The 22,704-nt window shown below is 35.1% G+C and overlaps 4 protein-coding genes across 4 annotated transcripts; 1 reads left to right on the forward strand and 3 right to left on the reverse strand.

Moving 5' to 3' along the window:
- Window positions 1-78: 78 nt before the first annotated feature.
- On the reverse strand, window positions 79-1,587 carry LOC137391126 (protein HEXIM2-like). Its single transcript, XM_068077490.1, has 3 exons — window positions 734-1,587; window positions 529-633; window positions 79-416 (listed from the first exon to the last, which is right to left on the reverse strand). The coding sequence occupies exons 1-3, from the start codon at window positions 1,514-1,516 to the stop codon at window positions 330-332; spliced, it is 975 nt and encodes a 324-aa protein (XP_067933591.1). The 5' UTR covers window positions 1,517-1,587; the 3' UTR covers window positions 79-329.
- A 4,027-nt stretch (window positions 1,588-5,614) lies between these two features.
- Window positions 5,615-10,090, reverse strand: LOC137391127 (diisopropyl-fluorophosphatase-like). Its single transcript, XM_068077491.1, has 6 exons — window positions 9,910-10,090; window positions 7,797-7,940; window positions 7,251-7,382; window positions 6,908-7,133; window positions 6,322-6,407; window positions 5,615-5,921 (listed from the first exon to the last, which is right to left on the reverse strand). Exons 1-6 carry the CDS (start codon window positions 10,081-10,083, stop codon window positions 5,745-5,747), a joined length of 939 nt encoding a protein of 312 aa, XP_067933592.1. The 5' UTR covers window positions 10,084-10,090; the 3' UTR covers window positions 5,615-5,744.
- LOC137391125 (thioredoxin domain-containing protein 5-like) lies at window positions 7,918-20,631 on the forward strand. Its single transcript, XM_068077489.1, has 12 exons — window positions 7,918-7,935; window positions 10,609-10,767; window positions 13,114-13,203; window positions 13,903-14,082; window positions 15,084-15,165; window positions 15,276-15,334; window positions 15,587-15,713; window positions 17,615-17,797; window positions 17,930-18,142; window positions 18,658-18,752; window positions 18,990-19,116; window positions 20,400-20,631. The coding sequence occupies exons 4-12, from the start codon at window positions 13,922-13,924 to the stop codon at window positions 20,523-20,525; spliced, it is 1,173 nt and encodes a 390-aa protein (XP_067933590.1). The 5' UTR covers window positions 7,918-7,935; window positions 10,609-10,767; window positions 13,114-13,203; window positions 13,903-13,921; the 3' UTR covers window positions 20,526-20,631.
- On the reverse strand, window positions 20,582-22,171 carry LOC137391129 (large ribosomal subunit protein eL30-like). The gene is made up of 6 exons (XM_068077493.1): window positions 22,122-22,171; window positions 21,707-21,772; window positions 21,456-21,601; window positions 21,056-21,186; window positions 20,816-20,861; window positions 20,582-20,671 (listed from the first exon to the last, which is right to left on the reverse strand). The coding sequence occupies exons 2-5, from the start codon at window positions 21,731-21,733 to the stop codon at window positions 20,818-20,820; spliced, it is 348 nt and encodes a 115-aa protein (XP_067933594.1). The 5' UTR covers window positions 21,734-21,772; window positions 22,122-22,171; the 3' UTR covers window positions 20,582-20,671; window positions 20,816-20,817.
- Window positions 22,172-22,704: the final 533 nt, after the last annotated feature.

The raw sequence follows: 22,704 nt of genomic DNA on the forward strand, positions 1-22,704 counted from the left end.
CTTGCTGTCCATGGATCTGGCTGTGAAATTACAGACAATAGTTATGTGAATACACCACTACTAGGTTATGTCAGTCAGTTTATTGATTTTTTATAGTTGGAGATTTTATGTAACGAAGTGTGGCAAAAACGCCAAAAAATCAGCATATATACTAACTGAACTACAATTTTGGAGTTGGTAGACTGAACAGAGCAAAAGCTCATAGAAGATACCACCAAAAATGTAACAGAATCAACAAATAATAAATGCTTGCCAGATTTGCAAAAAAACTGCACATTTTATCTGGAAGTACCGACTGGGACTGGCCATTTGGGAGCATGCCATAAATATCATAGATGAGCACCAGGATCAGACGAAGAAGATTGAGAGGTGTTTTCCGTGCCTTCATGTTCTTTTAGTAATTGGGCATTTACAGCCTAAAATCAAAGAAGCACAAGTTATTATGCACATTGTGTAACTGATGGCGAAATAATACAGTAATATTTTATAAATTTGTATGTCATTGAACATAGTTGTGACCCACTTCACCTGTAGCTGATTTATCTTCTCCAAAAGATGTGCATCTGTCCGACCTTTATTTTCATTCCTGTGTTTCCTCTTACAATCCTTCAACCGTTTTTCCAGGCCTTCAACCTATTGATCTATTACATGTATTCACATTGCCAATTTGATACACAAGCATGTAACACATGATGATAATAATGACTACACTACTGACAATAAAAAACCTCACCCTTTTTTCTAGCTTCAAACATTCTTCCACCAAATCGGCCTTACTCATAGTCTGCAGCTGTTCTGCATGTATATCTGCATAAGTATGACTAAAATCGTCCATTATATAGCTTTGTATAGACTCCTGCTGATTACCAACAAGACTATTACCCGATTTTTCGCCATTGCTAGTTTCAACAGGGGCAAGCGAACCATCAGTGGCACTGTGAAGAAAGTTATGAGTTTGACGGTCAGATTCATCGTTGTTGCATATCTCCTTTCTCGCATCATCTGCAATATCACTATCAACAGAACCCATTTGGTTTACCGACACATTATTGTGCTCAACATAGTGACCTGTTTGCGAATCTTTTATGATATCTTCTCCAACACATTTATTCGAAATTGCATTTGCTGGAGACCAACATCTCCAAAGCAATGCCAAGTTACCACTAGAAGGTGTCCGTCGATCATCCATTAAAAATTGAGTGGTATTGTAAGGAGCAATCGGATGGCCTTCTGCTGATAAACGTTCACGCTTTTCGTGTGCTCTGCGTGTTTCTCTGTCATCTTGCATCTTCTTTTCGTCCCAGCTCAACTCATTGTAGGGTCTCCACTTTCGCTTTCGTTTCGTTCTGGAGGCGGAACTCGGTTTCCGGTTCCGCTGGGCGCGCGGTAGCTTACTTTCCTCCGCATAGGCTTCGCTCGAACTTCCACTTGTCGGGCTGCGATTTTCATCTCTCGTTGCGTTTATTTCTGTAGTTGTAGTAAAACAATGCTCTGCACGAATCTGTGGTTCATCCATTTTGAGATTTAAAATAATTTGTCAAAACTTTTTTGTCAATATAGCTCATAATTTATCACGACCGCCTTCGTCGGTAGTCAAACTGCAAATGCCCTATCGTAGATGTAGAGCGTCGAACCAAAACACTCATGTACCTTCGCTTTGAAAATACGTTCATTACTTTGATTTTACACTTAATATTATAATGTTTTTATTTAATGTTTTGTAAAAACATAATAGATGTAGACATTAAAAAACTTTGAAAATTTTTCTGTACATTTTATGTTTAAATATAATAATAACAGCTAGCACCATGCGTAGTAATTCTAACACTGCCCTCCTACGGCGATGCTAAATATTAAGCAAGAATTTCCTATTGTTTTGATGTGTAAACTTTGCTAGCTGACACTCTCAGTTCAAATGGCTTTTGAACATATGTTAATTTACAAACTCTTACTGTGAGCTAGGAAATATTTTTGATGAACAGTAATTTTCTAGCACGTAACGTTAGTATTTGGTCAACTTGCAAGGGAGGCAATTATTTGACACACCGCAGTCAAAACGAAACCGTTATTGAAAGTGAAAAACACTTCTTCCGATGCCATTCTAATACGTTGCGGATTCTGCCACTCAAACTCTATCGTTATATTCATGCTTGCCTATCACTGGTTTTATGTAACATGGTGTTGTTGGTCATTATGTGTTACTTGCAGAGTCACATACAATTGGTTCAGGTTGGGTTGGTAGTGGTTGCCATGGTTGGGTCTTGCACTGCGGTCAGCGGGCATCGTTATGGATAGATATGGGGAATTATGTTATGCATAACTAATTCGGATTCACACACAACATCAGTGTTGAAATTTTAGAGTAATTTTGTTCTATTTTGAGTTTTTGGCTATGTTCAGTTTGTGCACTTTTGCTTGGCTTATGGAAACTGAGTTGATTATTACTGTACTGGTTCAGGTACTAGTGAAAGTGTTAAGCTACTGTAAGCAATACTGATATTTACCAGTAAAAGATATTTTTAATCCCATAAGTCCAACAATTAAAATACACAACTAAATAAATTTTACACAATAATAGAGGCAAATAATGGCAATAACACAATAATGGCAATGACACAATAATGGCAATAACACAATACACAATAATGGCAAAAAAGTAAAATAGCTAACGACTGTTACAGCCTTACTCAAAGGGTTGTCCATGTTCGTTTGCTCAGTCCTGTACGGCTATTAGTCTCGACAGTCAACTGAGAGTTATGTGGGTCTATAGGCAGAGAGTTTCAGTAAGTGGTGAAAGAAAAAAGACACCACAGGCAGGAGAGAGAGAAGCTCCTCAGCAGGCAGACATGAGAGCGTCTGAGCCCCCAGGAAAGAGAGGTCGACTCATTGGAGATATTTTCTTTTATGTTCTTGCTCATGTTCTTTAGCTTGTGGTTAGGCTAGCTTGTGGGGAGTAGGTTGAGTGTTGAGGTTCAATGCTTTATGTCAGGTGTGCGAAGATATCTTGTTTGTGTAAGTCTCTAGCTGGTGTACATGATGTAGACATGTAGGGTGGAGCTTGTACTCCTGGTATCTAGGTCAAGTCGGACAGAAAATGACAAATCATTATACGTGTAATCATCTGATTCTTCTCCAATGTTTCTCTGGTGGTTTTTTGGTGATTGACCCATTTTCTGTGATGGACTCCTTCCGCTTTGGAGTTTTTTATTTGCTTTTTGATGTGTTCTAATTACATTATTGGATCTTTTGATGTCTTGGGTGTCTTGCTGTTTGTACATATTGCATGCTTATCTTGTGGTCTGACTTCACTCTCTGTTTGTATTTTGTTTTGGTGATATTTCCGTGCAACAGCATCACGTGGTTGTACTAAGTTTGACACGGAGTAGCACCTGATGTAAATAATTGTGACAATTGTCCAATGTGGCAATGGCATTTTCAAGTCTTAACTGCTTGTGCACTTTATGGGTATTGTTGAAAACCTATTTTTATGCATATGGTAATAGCATATGGTAATACCAAACACCTAGGTATGTCTTATAATCAATGGGTTATATTAACTCATGGCGCAGTCAGAACTCAGATCTTGGGAATCAGCCTGAAAATTAATAAATCAGTTGGCACATTTACGTGTGACGTTTGAAGTCTGGGTGCCCCATCCTTCCTCCCTTGTATGACTTTTGGAGTTTATTAATATTTAAACTTTATGGTGACATCTCTACAGTTTCCTACTCAAACTACACATTTACATTCAAATTACATAACACTCCTTTTTAATTGGCTGTTGAACAATCATTTTTATATTTCCATATATCGACATCTATCTTCTATCAGTATTTGTTTTAGGAGTTGTCCAAACTCATTTGAAACCAAAATTTTCTTCCTATACACTCAAATCAAGTTTCCATGAATCAATAGTAACACATTTAACTTATTATTGTGGTTAAAACCTATTCTGTTTGCCAAAAGAAGCCTTATTAAATAGTATTGCATTTTTCTTTTTTATTATTATTTTAATAAAAGATTAACAAAGTAAGTCAAAAACTTTAATTACACATGAGCCTTAGCTCCCAAACGTTTTAGCGATATGATAAACTGCTATTAGTAGCCACAATTCATCTCAGCTTAAATGAAATTCTGTTTGCGTTAATAGCTCTCGGCCTTTAGCCAAAGGTTTATTTATATATATATATTCAAATAATTTCACACCTTGGATTTATTTGTAGCTTGGATTTTATGACATCACTCACGATTTAAATGGCTTACGTCACTACATTTGTTACATATGTTCAACTCAAGTTTTCCAGATTGCTAGCCGTTGCATCGTGGGCTATCAGTTCAGTTATATTCTGCTCTCGTCTGGTCCATTCTTGTATTTTATAACTTGTTGAGGGTAATCAATAGTGAAAATTTCAAGATTTTGCCCTGGATTTATTTTGTATTGTACTTTAAGTTTCAGAAGCTATGCGACTGAACTACGGGCACTACGATAAAAATGACAGAATAAATTGATTCACACCATTGAGAATATAACACTGTTGCTTAATTGATTCTCAATTTCATAACAGATAATTGCTATTGTCATTGCCTTGACAAAAATATCATCTTTTGCAGCTCTAAATAAGTCGGAGAAAAAATCCATATTAGCTAATTGTATTTTGTTGTTAGTTTCCAGAAGCTGAATCTATGTATGTAGCATATGCATAGGAGTTCACACGGTCTTATCATAACTTTTCTTATTTATTTGACAGGTAGAGCATATGATTAGCATGGTATTTGTAGTGAGTCTATTTGAGTGGTTTATCACAATTTATGACAATAATCGTAAGTTTAGCATTAGGGTGTGTTCAGGTTCCCTATGCATATAGAGTGTATATGTAGTACTCCAAGTGTATATCACTCACAAGTGGAGATAAATTACAGTAGCTTTTGCCATAGCGAGAATCAATTCGTAAAGGCTTTACTGACGATGAGTATGCACACTACGCATGTCTCTACTACACATAAATGAAAACCATGGCCTGCAATCTTCATCAACATTTAATGTTTGTAGGTTATGGGATCACTGACCACTGGCCATAAAATCACGATATTTGGTGAATACAAAAAATTGTTAGCACTGTTAATATCCGTTCCGAGCTAGTTTCTTGACATTTTTGAGATTTGATATTATCCAATTGGCATTTTACATTTTTCAAAACTGGTTAGTTTTGAAGGTTGATTATTAAAATATATGTAGTTTTTAGTAAGAGAAGCAATGTTTGCTATATATGATACCCAGTTAAATATTGTACTAAACTTTTCCTTTTTGAAGTATTTACATGAGGCTTGAATACATAAGTTGATTCGCAGAGTTGTCTTTTCCTGTCATATAATTTTGATTGTTGAACTAGTGGCAATAGTAATAGAATAGAATTATTAGTAGGTTGCTAGATGTGACCAACACAGGACTAGAGTCCGGACTAAGCTAGCGTGAACATGTAGTATTTTACAAAGTTGATAAGTTGATCTGTACCATTGTGCTGATTGAGCAAATACTCTGATAGCTGATGTTTGTTATTGAGAGACTGGCGACATAAGAGTTGATAATAATAGCCGAACCTATTTATGACTAAGTCAACTGTAATGTATTTTAAATTGCAAAAATATTGAGCAGTCATCTCCAAAAAATTGAATGTGATAAAATAAAGAATAGTACTCTTGAAGTACCAAGATTTATAGAAAAGAACAAGGTGAGCGTATATAAATTACATCTCACAGTACTGAGGGGCACCAGGATAAAGCCAGGTAAAGCACCAAAGACCATGACTGTCATGCTCAGTCACATACACCTCTTTGTCCTTAGGTTGGAAGTGTAGATTACTAACTCTTTCAAAGGGAAGTTTGATTCTGCTATGGGGCTGACCTCCGCTCTTGCCAAACACCTAGAATAACCTTTTCTGTTCAGCATTTGACTATTTAAACTCTTTAGATGTTGAAAGTTGTAAAGTGTAGTGATTGTTGCTGTTCCTACTAGTTACTAATAATATTGAGCTCATCAGGAGAGTGTTTGACCTGAAGCAAGTTTAGTCAACTGATATACTTGTTTTATGCCATGTAATTTAATTAGTTAATCGAAACACTAACCAGCAGCATAACATACGGGTATATGGTCTTTCAAGTTAGATGTTTTTAGGTTCAATTTTAACACTGCTCAGGGCAAAAAATAGATTACAGTTGAATGATGTGCATCATTGATTATTATTTTTCAAGCCACAAACCTTTTCCAACATGTCGCCAATGATAGTATGCAGCCTAAAGAAGTAATGGATTTCTATGACTTACATCAAGATAACCAGAGCCCCAGTTGGCTACCAGTAAATTTCCTTCAGAATCAAAATCCATGCCATCTGGTCCACCTTCATGGCTGCCTGTAGCAATACAACAACCTCATTTCTTTAAATAATCAATTTTGGAATTCTACCTTCTGTTTGGTCATTTGTCACTTTGTCGTATTTTAATGCCTTTATCTGAAAGGATTATAAGCACAAGCTATGCTAACAACCCACATTCATTAGGATGTATAATATCTCTGCATAATGCCACTGCTATTACTGAGGTAGAAAAATATTTGTAGAAACAGTGTAGCTGACATAGTTTGTGGAAAAAATCACTGTAGTCAACACTTTCTTCTGCCAAATTCATCTACAAGCGGTCAAACTGGGGTTGTTATGAATCATTGCTAGTAAAAAACCAGCTTATCTCTATACTGATAATAAGGAGGCTGACAGAAGTTACTAAGAGAAGCATATGATAGTTGGATCTCTGATGATTCATGAGTCAGCCATGATATACTAGGATGCTAAGAATAAAGCAAGCATATCAATAAATTATCTTCATAGTATTGAAAAGATGTGGCTAACTCTCTTACCAAGACATGAGCCAAATACTTTTTTCTGTGAGACATCGACATTCTCTTCATTGTCTCTCGTAAAAGGAAGGCTCCACAACGTCTTACAAGGGGTCTCAGCCACAATGAGATTGATAGCATCAGGTCCATCGTATTGCACAGCAACACCATTTGGAAATCTGTAACCACTGTCTATTCGTTTCATCACTCCCTCCCTACTGTAGCAATAAAGGGATCCAAAGGGTTCCTACAAAATAGCTGATGGATATGTGAAAAAGTGTTATAGCAACATAAGATACAGTAAAGCTCTAATTGGTGATATTAGTCTTTAAGCTAAGCATTGGAAAACTAAGATATATTTTACCTGCATAGAGCGTTCATAGGGAGCTGGAGCAATAGGGCCAGCAGGTGCTGTCAACCAAAGGTTACCTTTGTTATCAAAAATGCAATCATTGCACCCTTGCATAGGTCGCCCATCTGAGTCTGTCGTGCAGATCTACACAAAATACTGTGTGAATAATGTGTGAATCTTATTGCAACTTGTTGAGAATATTTTCATTTACTCTATGTCTGCTAATATTATTCTTTAGATGACAATCCTGTCAGCAATTGCTCAACTTTATTCAAATAAATAATGCAGATAATAATTTATGTTTATGATGGAAGTCCATTTCACCATTTTCATTGCCCTTGCATAACCTGTATCCGTTCATTTTTAGTGACCAAAAGTTGAACTTTTACATGTTATTTGCGTGATATTTGTCAAGATTTTGAATTGCACTGACTCAGCTTAACTAATACACCCACCAATACACCTACTAAAACAGCTGCTTATATCACAGACTATTTCATGTTTAAAAATGTCAACCCCAATTAACTCTAAAATGTGTTTGAGTTGCTTTAGAAATACCTGTCTGCATTTTCCACTTTTTGTATCAAAGCAAAGAAGGCCAAGCCGCATATCAGCTATCCACAAATTATCTTCCGTATCCATCTGACATCCTGCTGGTATACCTCCAAACTCTCCAACAGATGGACTGTGGACTATGGTAACCTTGAATATTAGTTCGAATCTGGTAGCAGTCAACCAGATTTATTTTATCAACCGTAATTGGTTTAACATTGCGCTCTATGTAATGTGGCTGAAGAAAATCTGTTAGGAAATACTTTGGAAAGGAAGCACATACTACAAATGATTTTGAAAATGTTGTCTGTGAGCAGTTGTACACAATATCTGAAAGAAGTTTTTACATGCACCCTGAGATCTATTAATTATTTATTAAAAGCACCTAAACCATGCTTGAAGAAAATGACAGCAAGCTTCAAGACTAGCTAAGAGCACTCATTGTCAGTACTGGTTGACTGAAATTTGATGACTATGAGATTAAAATGGAATGAGATTGGTTGCAGGGACTGACAATTTTGTTTCATAAAAGCCAGCAAAAAGAGTCTGCGCATTCTTACTGTAAAAGAATGATGACAGACTACAATGTTTAGAGAACTACAAATTTCACCATTACCAATGTGCTCATGATAGTTCTGTATAAGATGATAGCACCAGATCTGCAGTCATAACAAAATTATTTTTTCTTTAGTTTGTTATATTCACAATATTGACTTCGTAATAAATTTTTTTGTCAGAGTAATTTACTCTATTTTTACAGACTTGTAAACACCAGAAAAATAAGTTTGCTCAAAAACCATGCCTGTAATTAAATTTAATGTGCTGTTTCAACAGAAAATGGAAATTATCATACATCAACTACTGAATTTCTGCATCGTGGTCTAGTGAGTATTTTCATGATGGACTCGATACCTACAAAAAATTTACCAGTTTTTATACTAAAACATCAACAATATACCAGATCTAATAGACCAAGATTGAGTTTGAAATTATCATAGTTTGATCTATGAGAAGCTTGCTTCTATTTGCACTCTCTCACTTATTATAGGCTCCCTCTATAACACTTTTTTTAAGCATGATATTAATCAGAAAAAGTTGTTGCTGCGCAATGTATACATCGACTGAAATTGCTTCCTATTGGCATAGTGAAGACAGAGCAGCGCAAACGAAGAAACAAATATTGCCTCAGCAAATTTGTGCCAATCTCATTCAACATTGTGACCAACCAGCTTTTTACGAAGAAACAAATATTGCCTCAGCAAATTTGTGCCATCTCATTCAACATTGTGACCAACCAGCTTTTTCAGTACGCACTTCAAACATTCTAGTTAAAATTATGTTTTTGCTATTTTCAAACACAACTCACTTTTTGTTGCTAACCTGTGTCACTCCAAAAATGACTATTAAACATTCGGTTTCTGTGGGCATTACAACTGTCAAAAATACACAATGCTTTGGACCTTGTTTCTTCGATTGCTCTATGATCGTTATCAACAAGATCAATATCTAACCATAGTTTGACATCATTTCCTGTCAAATCTGCCTTTTTTAACAAATCTGCCTTTACTAAACTGTCTTATGAGCCTCAGATAGCGAGCATAATTGGTTGCACTGTTTTAACTTGTTGGTCCTTCAATCAGTATCCAACCTGCAAACTGATGACCAGAAATACGATTTTACATCATTTGTCTCGGACTCCTTTAACACACCCGGGCATTCAAAGCTCAAGCCTATATGTGCTAGCATTTCAAGTCAAAATGTGAATATTTAATATGGTACATTCTTGTTACACTGATAAAATTTATCCTTACCTAATTTTATTACTAATTTAAAAGTGACCATTTTTTTTAGGAATTTAGCACCAGTTACAATAGTTGCATTTTCCAACTATGTTGCTTTTGTATACAACAGTGTCTATACAGAACTTTGTTTTTATCATTTGTACAATATTTTCAATATTATCTTTTCTATAAAAAGTGCCTATATTTCACAATTACTAAAGCATACTATATAATTCACTTTTTTGTACAGCCAAAATACAAAAACATGTGAGTCTTTGATTATTGAAGTTATTTGATTACTCTGACAAATATCAACCCACTGTTCCGTTGAACAATACCTCATCTGTTGCCGTATCAACCATTAAGATCTGTCCTGCAGGTTCACCATCAACTTCAACTTCTGGCGCGACCATATAAAATCTGTCACCAACTGAATTAAATACTGGGCCTTCAGATCCTTTCATGCCCCGAGCAAGTTGTCTAAACTTTGGTTTATATATGTGAGGCTCCATACTTACCTAAAACTGTTTATTCTTAATGTGTAAAAAATATCTGTTGCCAAACTAAAGTTCCGCAGGGTGGCACTAGCTGATACTTTCAAAACTATAACATAATTAGCAGGTCGCATTTGAAAAGCTTTAAACTTAATGTATCATCCTGAAACAGACATTGATAACGACACAAAATTAGCAAATATACGTTAAATAATGATAATTATCTTTAACCAAATTAAAAACCAATTAATTTCATAAATACAGAAGAAAATGTTAGTTGAATAAGATATAACAAGAGTATGGGCTGGAAATCACGGCGATGAATAATGGTTCACGTTGATTATGCAATAAAAACTACTAAAATATATGGTTTAAGTAAATAGTGCAATAACATTTCTGTAAAACTGATATCTATGCATTAATCAGGGCTAGTAAGTTTGAAAATATTGTTTAAGTAAAATAAAAAACCTTGTAATAGGGGTTAAAAAGTTGTCTAACATTCAATTTAGCAAATAAAAAACAAAAAGTTTTTTGTCGGTAAAGATATCTGCGATGATCACAAAAAGGAGTTCTGATAGCATGCCCTTTGCTTCTACATTATACTCTCCTACCAACAACTGAGCTGAAACGCCCATCGTGAAGCAGAAGCGTGCGAAGTGGAACAAGCGAGTTTTCCTTGCCCAATTGCAGTGACGATTTCAGGTAATAAACCAATAAAAATGTCAAACGATACCGTTGTCGTAGCATTACTGTTGCATGGGTACATCCCATTCAACACCAATTACACGCAGCTACTTTTTTTATTTCATGCTCAAATAGTTAGATATATATGAGCAATCTTTATTGTGCTGTTAGTGCAGATAGTTGCTGGCGAATTACAAGTAGTCGTACTCCTGAATAAACCTTATATTGTTTGTGTAATTTTTGAATTTTTTCAAATGCAATCGTAAAACGTTGTACAGCATTTCTGATATGCATTACTTACTATACTTACTTACTTTACGCATGGTGCTTAAAATATATACAACAACTTATTATGCGGGATTTAACATCACAAATGATTTCCTCGACGACTTATATTGATAGTTTCTACGTTGTGTTGTATGTTTGAGAAAAATTCTTAAACCAGTTGGTATCAATCGAATTGCGTTGACTGGTGGCTGATTGAAGTCAAACGATGTTTTGCCCGTTGAGGTGTAGATTTTCTGTCAGCGCATAACAATTATGGCTAGTGACAGCCATAATTGGGTGGTAATAGCAGGCGAGTTTGAACCTAACAACCAATTGGAGTTTTATGTTAGACCTTTAAATAAAATTCGATTATAATGTTTAAAAGTTGTCTGTTGCTTTATGAATCTGCAAGAAATGTGTAGTAGTACCTTGATCTTATTAAACAATTTCGAGCCACCCTTTGAACCTGCTCAATTTGTCTGTATTAGCAAATGTAGTAACGCGTAGCTGTCTTTATCAGTTTTGTTTAGCAGTCGCACTTCTACCTCTAAAGCTTTTTCACATACATACAGCTTTTTCACTTGTACATACAATTTTTTTTTATTGCGATGCAAACAAATGTTCTGTGTGTCATAAATTAGAAAAAAATAGCAGTTTTATGTTTTTACAATAGCTGATGTTGCAGACTTACTATTTTGAGTAATGTTTGGTTACTCTATTCTAAGTAGGGTACAGATTGCTAGGGGTTCAAAACCTTGTTATTTCTTATAGGCTACATATGAACATGCTGGTTATTATTCACATGAAGTGTTCAATGATACATGCATACAGATTATCATATTATAATAAAGATTGATAACTTTCAGAATCTATGCTCAACATTTCCATCTATTTTAACTTTGTAACTGCCTCTAAGTGACATATGACCTTGCCTGTCATTGTGTGTATATATCTATATAAATAATGAGTCTAATTTTCATCTCTGATTTGCACTGAAGAAAAATTTTCTTATTCTTCATTTCATGTCATATTTATAAAATCTCAAATTACTTCCCAAGCAACAGAATGCAATGGACCTTTTATCTGCCGTAGAGACAAACAAAGAACTGTAGAATGATACAAATCAACCAAGTTTTGTTTAATATTTACTTATACTGGTTAGACAGCATGTGCTGAAACTTGTTGACCAATGAGATATGTTTTCAATAAAGCATAGAAAATAAAAGACGATTTTATCTTGCTCAGCTTACAGCTGAATAAAACTTGCCTCCATCTTTAAAAGCCTAAAGAGACTGGGCGCAAATTGAGAGAATTTTCAATCTTTTTCATAGCCTTTTTCAGGGCTGAATTATTTGCGAGAATTTCATTTTAGTAGGCTCTTAGTCCGTAGTGAATACATAATTTGTGAAGTATTCATTTTAGACTAATATGTTGAGGTGTAGTTTTTTAATATAAAAATAAAGTATGTTTATTGTAGAAAAACCGTAACACTGGTATGTTTTCACTGTGTCAAGCATTATTACTCAGTTGGTAGTTGACTAACTTGGAAATCACAATTCACTGTTAAAGTTACTTTTAAATATGGCCATTGTGAAAATGCCAGGTATGTCCGAGCTCTCTGCCCGCCTTTTCATAAAAAGTTCGACAAGTTTTTCTTCTGACTGTTAGACATGCTGCAAAACAATTGAGTTGGGAGTTTCAGAGACATGGTTTGGTTTGTTGTCTTATTTGCACTTGCAGGTCTTTCTGGTAGCTGTTATACAACCAGGTTTCAAATTTTTACCAAATCTTATTTCATGACATTGCATTTTTTAACTTTTTCATGCAGCGCTTCAGCAGCTCCTGTGGTTTGAAGCAGTTTGTTGTTAAATTTGTTGCATAAAAATTTTTGGTTAGTCTGTTGCACATTTTTTTTAAGAGGTACAGTGGCCGTTTTGTATCCAGACACATTTTTGGTAGGCACGCGATCGACTGCAGCATCATCTCTTAGTGTCTGATCTACATTGTTGGTAATTTTGTTAAGATTTTGATGCTGAGTTTTGTGAGTCAACTAACTGGCATTTGCCTTATCTATAGTCCCTAATTTGTATATTTTAGACACTGCCAGCCGATGTTCATTGCAGAATAGTTCAGTCAAAATTTTCTCAGACTACTCTGAGACAAGCTCATTAGAAAGAAGCCTGATGGGTATGTAATTGGTAATGAGCCCATTTTTTCAGTCTTAAGCATTAGGACTCTGCATCAGTTAAGCTTTTCTATCCGCTTATCTGTAAGTACTTTAAAGTTCAGTAATGCTTGACGGCCAGTTTGTTGAATCGACATAAACTTTCATTGAATAGGCCTTCTTGAATTCAGACTCGCATTGTCAGTGACTACCTTATGAAAATATGATGAGGTTAGCTAGGTATAATGTCCGCCGTGACTGTTATATACTGTATATCTTTTGTTATCACAATCCGAAGGTATTTATTTTCAAAAAGAACTTAGCTGATGTAAATGAATTCATGATGCTGCATTATCTGATACTGCATTATCTGATACTGCACTATCTGATACACGAGTAGATTACCAGCAATTTTAACTGACTAGCCATAGCATGAACTCCAAGTAAAAAGGAGGTTTTTTGTGTTATCATATTTTGTGAATCAAAAGATAAGGAATGCATTGTTGACAGCATCCCTTATTTTATCCCTATACAACGTAACATGATTTCTATCTCTCTATTTAGGCGCAAACCTGATGGATTATGCAAAATAGCCTTTGACAGTATTGTCAGCGTGCTAGGAGTTGTCTATCAATATTTGGTTGATTTAAATATGGGCAAAAATCATAATCGATATCATAGCAAGATTTTTATTACTCTGACTGACTAAATGCTTTTTTTAGGAAATGGTTGAATACCATAATGTATGGAATCTTTTGCATCTCTCTTCTCCTGTTACTTGCTAGCACACCCAGTGCTTTTTCTGCAACAATTTCTTTTGAGGAGCTACTAAATCTCAATGAAGCAACTTTTTTTCAACATATTCATCAAGAAGCTACTTTTGTGATGTTTTATGCACCATGGTAAGTTTGTGCTTCATATTTGTAGAGGTAAGTTTGTCATCAGGCAATATTAACATTTTATCTATTGGCATGCACAGTCAAATCCGACTTACGATCGATACCTTTTCATTCAAACTTTTCCATATATATACAAAGTAAAATTTGAGCAAATATTGGTCATGACTTTCAAAGTAATTTTCAACAGATGAAGTTTAAAGTTTCTCAAAACTACAGCTTTGTAAGTCAAAGCAAAGAAAATTGTAAAAATTAAAAATCACACCAAAAATATATAAAACAATTAGTTTAAACTACGTATATCTAGTATAAGTTATGCTACATATTTTCAACATCTGATGTACGAAATTTTTTGAAATACCACAATTTTGTAAGCATAAGTAAAAACTGGCAAAAAAAACTAACAATATATAAATTTTAAAAGTAGTTCTAGTGTAGGTTAGAAGAAGTTAAGCCGCATAATTCTGTCACTCACTTTCCCCCCTAATCAAAGCATTGCTGAGTATGTGATGTGTATATGATGAAGTAACAATAAAAACGTTTTTTACTAATTAATGCTGTAATAATTTAGTTTTTAAACATATTTGCTTTTACATGGTTTCATATAATGAATTTGTTTTAAATTTATGTGTAATTACACGAAATATTTTATTATTCTTTGGGGCTTCAGTATAAGTCAAACAAAATGCCATGTATTCACATAAGAATAGTTGCTCCAACATAAGACAGTTTGAACGCATGAAGTAAACCTCGACTGGAATCGACTTATACAACGAGGTTTGACTGTAAATGTCGAGTTAACTTCAATTTGGATTTTTCAGTGAGTTTTTAGTGAATACTGTTTGCTTCTACATGCGATGCCATTTTGTTATCCATCAGGCTGTTTGTTGAATTATTTTCATCCAGGTCAAGTTGATTCATGAATATCTCTCATAGGTAAGATGACCCTCTGAGATATTTATGATCATATCATAGTGCATGCATAACACCTTGTTTGATTACACTAGGTGTGGTCATAGCAAGAAACTAATGCCAACATGGGCAGAGCTATCTCAGCGTTATAAACCAGACGAATTGAAAATTGCCAAGGTAATTAATAATCTATTTTATAGAAGTAAAGTTTTAATATTATAATGATTATTATTAATGATTATTGTAATCTCAGGTGTTATTTTATAGTAGCCATGGTTTCATTACAGGTCGACTGTACAGCTGAGACCAAACTTTGCTCTGAAGAGAATATTCGTGGTTACCCAACGTAGGTGTTACTATTCATGCTTGGTTACAGAGATCTATTATTAAATGCATTGTAGAAGATATCTTACCATTGCGTAGCAGCGCATGTATACACAGGATCAACAGTATGACAGCAAGTATGACAACAGTATGTCAATAACAAACACGACAGCGAATATGTTGCTGTTTCAAACATCCTCTGCCAATATTCAACTCAGTTACAACCAGCATAAGATTATCAGTGCTTATCAGGATATTCAGCGGTGCTTTTTAGGTTGCTACTGTATGATCCGTATGGCGGAGAAAGTCCACAGAATGGAGTAAGGTTCCACGGTGAACGAACGTTAGCCGCCTTCAGCAAATTTGTAGAGGATACGAGCAACATTGATTCAATCACTAAGGTAGGAGCTCTGCAACAGCCTGTTTTACTGTGTAGTTACTCAGTTTTTCGAAACAAGTTTGAAAGCTTTGTAGTTCTTATCTTGCGGTTGTAAGTTGATACCTTCTTTGTTAATCTTGTAAGAAGCCAACTCCTCAAAAGTTTCACCAGCTCAGCTATTGTTCTTGTATAGAGATAATTTGAATGTCTGTGAATATATATTTCACTCTGAGTTGATATTCAGATAATAGTAACTAACGGTTTCAAAGTAAGCAGATAGGATTAAAAACAAAAACGTTGCAAAAATTCCAACTGTGTTCATAGATTGATAATTTACTTTTGTTTCGTGACTTGTACAACTTTGTAGCATTGGAAAGGAACTTTTAAAATGCAAGTTTATAGGCAACTTTCACCATGGTTTAGGTAAAACTTCACAAATTAATTTATAACTGTAGAATATATTCAATATGTTAGCTATGATAAATTAATATATTAATTTAATATCTTAAAGCTTACTAAAATTTTCCATTGGCATTCTGCCTGGCTAATAGCAAGTGGCAGGCAACTCTCATTTCTTCTAAGCTGATTTTTAATACTCGGGCAACGCCGGGTAGCACAGATAGTTTTATATAATTAATGTAATATAATGATATATATTACTTTGATTACAATACAGTTATATTAAACTAGCTGTACAACCCGGCCTTGCCCGGGTAATAAAAGTCTTTAGACAGAAAATTTATTTGTATTTAACGGATAACAACATTTGCCATTCTAATTTTCCAACTACATACCATGAGAAAAAAGTTTTGTGTACTTGAAATGAATTGAAAGAGAAAATAAAAACAACTGTGAAGGTTTTCAAACTTTGTCAAACTTTTAAACTTCATATCATGAAGAAAATGTTTCGTGCAGGTCAAATAAATTAAAAAAAATAAAACGATTATTAAAAAAGTTTAGATATAAACGTGAAATAGTTAGCAAGTAATCGGTAAATTAAGTCGGATTTGCTACAATTACAATAAAAGATGATTCGGTAATGATACAATTAATACGAACTGAGAGAACAAAATAAACATCCTGAATATGTAGAATTAATAATAACAATTCCTGTATAAAAGTGTGGGTGTATAAAAAGGTTACTGTTCCATCAGAAGCTATCCATCAAAACTTTGAATACGATGATACTGGTACCTTTCAATACCGGTACAAATGTAAAACTGAGATATTATAGTACTGTCTTTGTCTGACCGAACGGAAAGATGATGTCGAGGCTTTCCCACGGAGACACTCAAATTGTTTGAGTGAGAAGAATTGGCCTTGACCCCAGATATAGCAATTGAACCTTGCAAAAAATATTTCTTATCAGGGGAATTGTAATGCTTGGCCGCATTGGTAAAATAGTCAGCGTGCACTATAGCCAGAATGACACTTAGATCCACATACTTTGAGAAATATATAGATACTGGCTCTGCTACACGGCGTTGACCGGGTAGTAGAAAAACCTTTTAGGACAGAAAGTTGATTTGTATTTAACATGTAACAACATTAGCGATTCTAACTCTCAAACTACATATCAAGAGAAAAGTGTTTTGTCTTATAAACAATGAGAAGTAGTAAGAGTTGCTTGCTATTAGCCTGGCACATTGCCAATGGAAAATTCCAGTAAGCTAGTTAACAATGCTGGTAGGCATAATGGTGTATCACAGCGTTGTTGTCCAGCTACGCTATTCTAATAATGGCTATAGCTGGAAGGACAGACATACTTTCACATTCATATATATATAAGATAATATAATATTTACTTATAAGTTTAGAAGCTGCTAGCCGAAACATATGACCAAGACCGCAGTCTCACAAACAGTCTAGACATATTATTTTATGCGTCTACTATAAAACTAACTAGGTTTACGTCTTCTGTAGCAATTTGAACTCGAAGGTTTTGTCTATGTGATGACAGCAGACAACTTTCTTGAAATCTTCAAACAACCCAATGCGTTTGTGATGTTCTACGTGCCATGGTGCTCGCATTGCACAGTTCTGAAGCCAACTTGGGAGGCACTTGCTAAGAAATACAATTTGGAGACCAAAACTGTCATTGCCAAGGTAAAAAATATCCCCCCAAACCAGTTTATAGTTTACTTAGTGAATTTTGCTAAATATTGTTTGAATGTGCATAATTGGTAGGGAGATTGGGCAGCATTGCATAAAAAAGAGCTCATAGTACTGTGATTTTAGATGGATTGCTCTGTGCATAAAAGTACGTGCGCTGAGCTGGGGATCAAAGCATATCCATCACTTGTGTATTTCAACAAAGGCACAGTGACTAGCAGATATGAGGGAACAAGAGAACTGAAAGACCTGCAAACATTTGTTGATCTCCAGTATAGTCTGAATCTTGAAAATGATGCTGATGAAGCAGATGAAAAGATTCCTAGTGAAGATGATGAGGTGACACAATTTGTTAGGCTCATTGTGGTGTGCAGTGGTTGAAAACAGTGGTTTAGTGTATGAAAACAATGGAATAATACTTTTCACAGGCCTTCATCAATGTTGTAGGTGTAGTGTATGGCAGTGCTGAATGTTGCTTAACGTCACCTTGGTATTATATTGAACACGCGTCACAAACATATTGGAAGTAGTAGGAAGTTATTGAAATTGTTAGTAGAATACGACGAAGGTCATTATTACGATTCAACTGTATTCATACTTCTATTAAAAATGTTCTAAAGCAAAGCTGTTTTACTAATAAACTGTATAATCGGAGTTGTCTTTCATGAATTTTTTGCAACTTATTTTTTCTGATTCACTAGTCATTGAAAAGAATCAGGTATACCGTATGTAAAAAGTATTAGCACACTTTTGTCAGGTATGACGAGCATTTTAGGTTAATGTGGTGCTAGAATTGGTGTCTATGCTTGCAACTGTGAATAATGTTCTAGCGTCTCCATTTCGTCGTGTTGTAGGATACAGAGTCTGTATTGTCTATAACAGGAGCCAAGTTTCATGATACGATAGGGTCAACGGACACAATAACATTTGTAAAATTCTACACCCCTTGGTGAGGTTGTTACTTGTATAACTGTTTCAATTTTCAACTGCATTTCACGTAATATGTAAGTACCAGTTCTGACACTAACAGCCTGTAGATTACTCCTTGGTCATTATTTGCATTTTGGTGAAAGCATTGCTTCCAATTGCTCATTGGTTGCATCATCTGGTTATTTCCAATAACCTCTCCTATCACAGTTATATATGTAATATTTAGTATTAACTGCTTCTTTCTATATTCATTTAGGTGTGGTCATTGCAAAAGATTGGCTCCAGTATGGGAGTTGTTAGGAAAGCACTATAAAAGAAACAGCGGAGTCGTTATAGCAAAACTGGACTGCGAAGAATACAGCCATATATGCAAAGCACAGAAGGTAAGGCTCACACAAATAAGTTTTACTTTCAATACACTGAAGAGGATAAGCTGTTGAGGTATTTTAGCTACTTTCATGCCACCTTCTGATTTTATGGTTACCCTACAATGTGTGGCCTGTTCACCAAAGCTGCGATGCATATTCTGTGCACATTTTTTTTATCTTCCTTTCATTCTGGTTTGATGCTTTCACTTTGCAAAAACTAAACAATAGTGGCTGACCGCGACTTTAAAGCCATTGAGACATGCTTTCGAAAAACGCCATAGTGTGCAAGTGACATTAACATTATCTTCACAGCATTGCTCCAGCAGTTTATATTTTTGGAGAACAGTGACTGATATGCTTGATGGTTGAATCCAAGTTAAATAAATTAGGCATAACTGTTACGCTAAAGCTCCTGCTCATTGATGCAATTTGGTGACATTTAAGTTTACCACCACAATTTAAAGATTAAACTTAAAAATTGTGCCATTCATGTTTAAATCAATCATCCAAATCGATACATTCACCGTCTCTAACTGCACTTAGTTTGTTCCATGTCCAATCATGAAGTATGCTTGTAACTTTGTATACATGCGCGCACTAGTAAAATCACAAGTATTTCAAACATCCTGTTGTTATTAGCTTACAATAATAGCAATTCTTTCTACATGAATGATCAGATTTTGTAACAAATTATTTGTCTTTTCTGTCAGGATAGAGAACTAATGCACTTTTGCTGTGCTACCAACACACTTTAGTTGTCGAAGCAAACATATTCATTATTGTGCAAAACCTCACATCGACAATGCAAACTGCCTCAGAACACCTGAATTTGCAGTGTTGTAGAGAATGCATTCTGCTTTTTACATGATTAAATACTTCATTTACAAAGTTTACTGATTAAAATTCGCAATCTTCATAACATAGCTATTGTTCACAGCTTGTCCAGACTTTTACATTCTCATAACATCATACATGTGCTGTATATTAGAAATAGTACTACATTGCTTTAATCTTTGTGAAATAGTTCTTGTTGGATGCACAAATGAACACATGTGATGCTTTATTGGCTCCACATATTTGGTATGAAAGTACATACATATCTGCCCACCTGAATTATGTGCGTGTTATATAATTACTACTGCATGACGATTACTAATAAGACCTAACAGAATTTTTAGTCCGCTTGTATCTGCTAATGTACCAGAATGTGAATGAAACAGCATTTCAGAATACAATGAAATGCAGATATGATGATGGTACTCATTGGAATACAATCTCTATCAATTTACTCGCTGCAGGTGGAAGGATACCCAACATTGAATTTGTACCACCGAGGCAAATTCAAAGCTCAACATGAAGGTGGGAGAAGTCTACCAGATTTGATACAATTTGTTACTAAACACCAACCAAAAGAGGAATTATAGCCCTCCATTTGTTTTTAATAAAACCGGCGCATTATTGCTATACAAGACGAAATAAATGCGGTAACGGTATTTTATTCTATGAAACAATAAAATATATTAAATTTCATCCGTTACGTTTTCTTTCCTCCTGCATTCTCCATCACAACCTGTAAATAAAAATATTTGAGATTCACAAATAAGTGTATCTGAGCAGAAAACATGATGAGGGTTATTCTCCGATACACGTACAACAACATTATTCATTCTACATGCTAGTTTAAATATACATGCTTGTAGCTAAGTGCACTCACCTCTATTGTCCTTCAGATGGCATACTCTTGATGATATCCGAGTCACCTATGAACAAATATCCAAATTGAAAATACCATTTCAGCCAAAATAAGATGTGCACATAAAATATCTAACTGTGGTCAGCTAAAATATGTCGTCAGTTTTGTTGTACTCTGAAGGATCCACTAAGATGATACATCACTCCACACTGATTAGTCTTTCACTTTACTTGAAGCTCGTTACATTCAACATTGCCATACCTGGGTCAGTAATGCTCAAGGTGCAGACTCTGAAGTATTTACCACATGCTGTACCAAGTTCGATGTTATTGCCGCTGTAATGGTGAACTCCAGTTTTCGCCAACATAGCATAGTATTCAATCTCACTTTTTCTGTAAACCAAAATGAGGTGAAGATACCGATCAAATGCAAGCGAGACACCATCTTTGCTTTCGCTCCGATGTCTCACTGTGGAAAAAGGTCTACAAACCTGTTGAACATGACTCGACAACATATTTGTTATCGCTGGTTCAAATAATGCTCCACATTTCATGTATAGATGCTGCAACCAAGATGCCTAAAAACACCCTCAACTAATAGCATTCTGTCAACTCAAGTGAGTAATAAATATTGTTTGAGTGTAGGCATACAAGTCTCATACCTCAATGGTGGTGTATTGTTGGCGATAATCACCAGTTTGGCTTTACCCATCCTCAATGTTTTCAACGTTTGTCTGTAACCTAGGCAATATTTTCCACTTTTCATGACAAGAGCCAATCGAGCATTGATGCTTTCAGATGCTTTCTTCTGTAACAGAAGAAACGGAAACAAATAAAATTGAGCAAGCATTGGCGTTTACAACGCCTTTCAACTTAAATAACCACACAAGAAAAATCGGAGACTATATCTTACCCCTTTTTTAGTACCGCCGGGAGCCATTGTGAAGATAATGAAAGTGTGGTAACAAGAGCGCAAAACCTAAAAAGAGATCAAAGCCAAATTATTTGTTTGACGGATTATACCGAATCACAACATTCATACATCATTTAAACCAATCAAATATGCAAATGAGACCCTAAAAACAGAACATCCAAGGTTAAAGAGCAAACTAATTATTCAAGCACTTGCATTTACAAACAATTGCAGGAACAGATTGATACAGACAAAATGCAATTGGTAAACTACGATAGTCTAAACTTGCTACTGTGATGCATTTTTGTTGGAAATTAAACCACTTCCCCAAAATTTCCGAAGGTTTTATGCGCGATATTAACGGTCTTTTAATTATTAGTAACAAAATAAGAAGCAATATAAGAAAGCGACTTACCAGGACCACGCCGCAAATCAAAAAGGAAACGGAAAGCTTTTTTGATGATATCCTTGCGGATAAAGGACGCGTGGTGGAGACAATCTTTTGTTGGATCAGGTTCTACCGTTGTCGTAGAGAAGGTCGGACGAAGGGCGTTGCTAGCTTTGAATGACACCGTAACACAACTCCAACAATACTCTGTTTATGTGTCCCGACACTACCACAACATGAATATGCTATTTGGCCTTTTCAAAAAAATTTGCTGTATGTTGTAAAAAATTACCTGTCTTCAAGGTCTTTAATATCATAAGAATCTGGTAGAGATTGTTATAGTAAAAAATCATGCTTTTGAAATAGCTGTATATTAGCGATGTTCCCACACACGTAAATGTGAAGAGATTAGTTGTTAAGTAGGGAACTTAGCAGTTACAATACATTCCTACAGCATGTATTATCTTCCACTAACGGAAACAAGTATGCATTGCTTACGTGCTGCATACGTGTACAATAGTCTTATCATTTGATTGCGGAGTTGGGAATTATTTACTCAATACATAGCCATACCATAGTAGGAACACAACTCCTATTCAGTCCATTTGTT

Source organism: Watersipora subatra, chromosome 3, assembly GCF_963576615.1.
Source record: "Watersipora subatra chromosome 3, tzWatSuba1.1, whole genome shotgun sequence".
NCBI lineage: Eukaryota > Metazoa > Bryozoa > Gymnolaemata > Cheilostomatida > Watersiporidae > Watersipora > Watersipora subatra.

What these genes read in the sequence shown, in the direction of transcription:
- LOC137391126 (XM_068077490.1), bottom strand. Translation starts at nt 1,516, where the DNA reads ATGGATGAACCACAGATTCGTGCAGAGCATTGTTTTACTACAACTACA. An exon ending in GTTTGAAGCTAGAAAAAAGG is followed by an intron (nt 634 to 733) that starts GTGAGGTTTTTT and finishes ATAGATCAATAG; the next exon opens with GTTGAAGGCCTGGAAAAACG. An exon ending in AGAAGATAAATCAGCTACAG is followed by an intron (nt 417 to 528) that starts GTGAAGTGGGTC and finishes CTTTGATTTTAG; the next exon opens with GCTGTAAATGCCCAATTACT.
- LOC137391127 (XM_068077491.1), bottom strand. Translation starts at nt 10,083, where the DNA reads ATGGAGCCTCACATATATAAACCAAAGTTTAGACAACTTGCTCGGGGC. An exon ending in AGTATTTGGCTCATGTCTTG is followed by an intron (nt 6,408 to 6,907) that starts GTAAGAGAGTTA and finishes GTATTGCTACAG; the next exon opens with GCAGCCATGAAGGTGGACCA. An exon ending in GGGGCTCTGGTTATCTTGAT is followed by an intron (nt 5,922 to 6,321) that starts GTAAGTCATAGA and finishes AGGTTATTCTAG; the next exon opens with GTGTTTGGCAAGAGCGGAGG.
- LOC137391125 (XM_068077489.1), top strand. Translation starts at nt 13,922, where the DNA reads ATGTATGGAATCTTTTGCATCTCTCTTCTCCTGTTACTTGCTAGCACA. An exon ending in CCAAAACTGTCATTGCCAAG is followed by an intron (nt 17,798 to 17,929) that starts GTAAAAAATATC and finishes CTGTGATTTTAG; the next exon opens with ATGGATTGCTCTGTGCATAA. An exon ending in TTCCTAGTGAAGATGATGAG is followed by an intron (nt 18,143 to 18,657) that starts GTGACACAATTT and finishes GTCGTGTTGTAG; the next exon opens with GATACAGAGTCTGTATTGTC.
- LOC137391129 (XM_068077493.1), bottom strand. Translation starts at nt 21,733, where the DNA reads ATGGCTCCCGGCGGTACTAAAAAAGGG. An exon ending in AACAATACACCACCATTGAG is followed by an intron (nt 21,187 to 21,455) that starts GTATGAGACTTG and finishes TTTGGTTTACAG; the next exon opens with AAAAAGTGAGATTGAATACT. An exon ending in CTTGAGCATTACTGACCCAG is followed by an intron (nt 20,862 to 21,055) that starts GTATGGCAATGT and finishes ATTTGTTCATAG; the next exon opens with GTGACTCGGATATCATCAAG.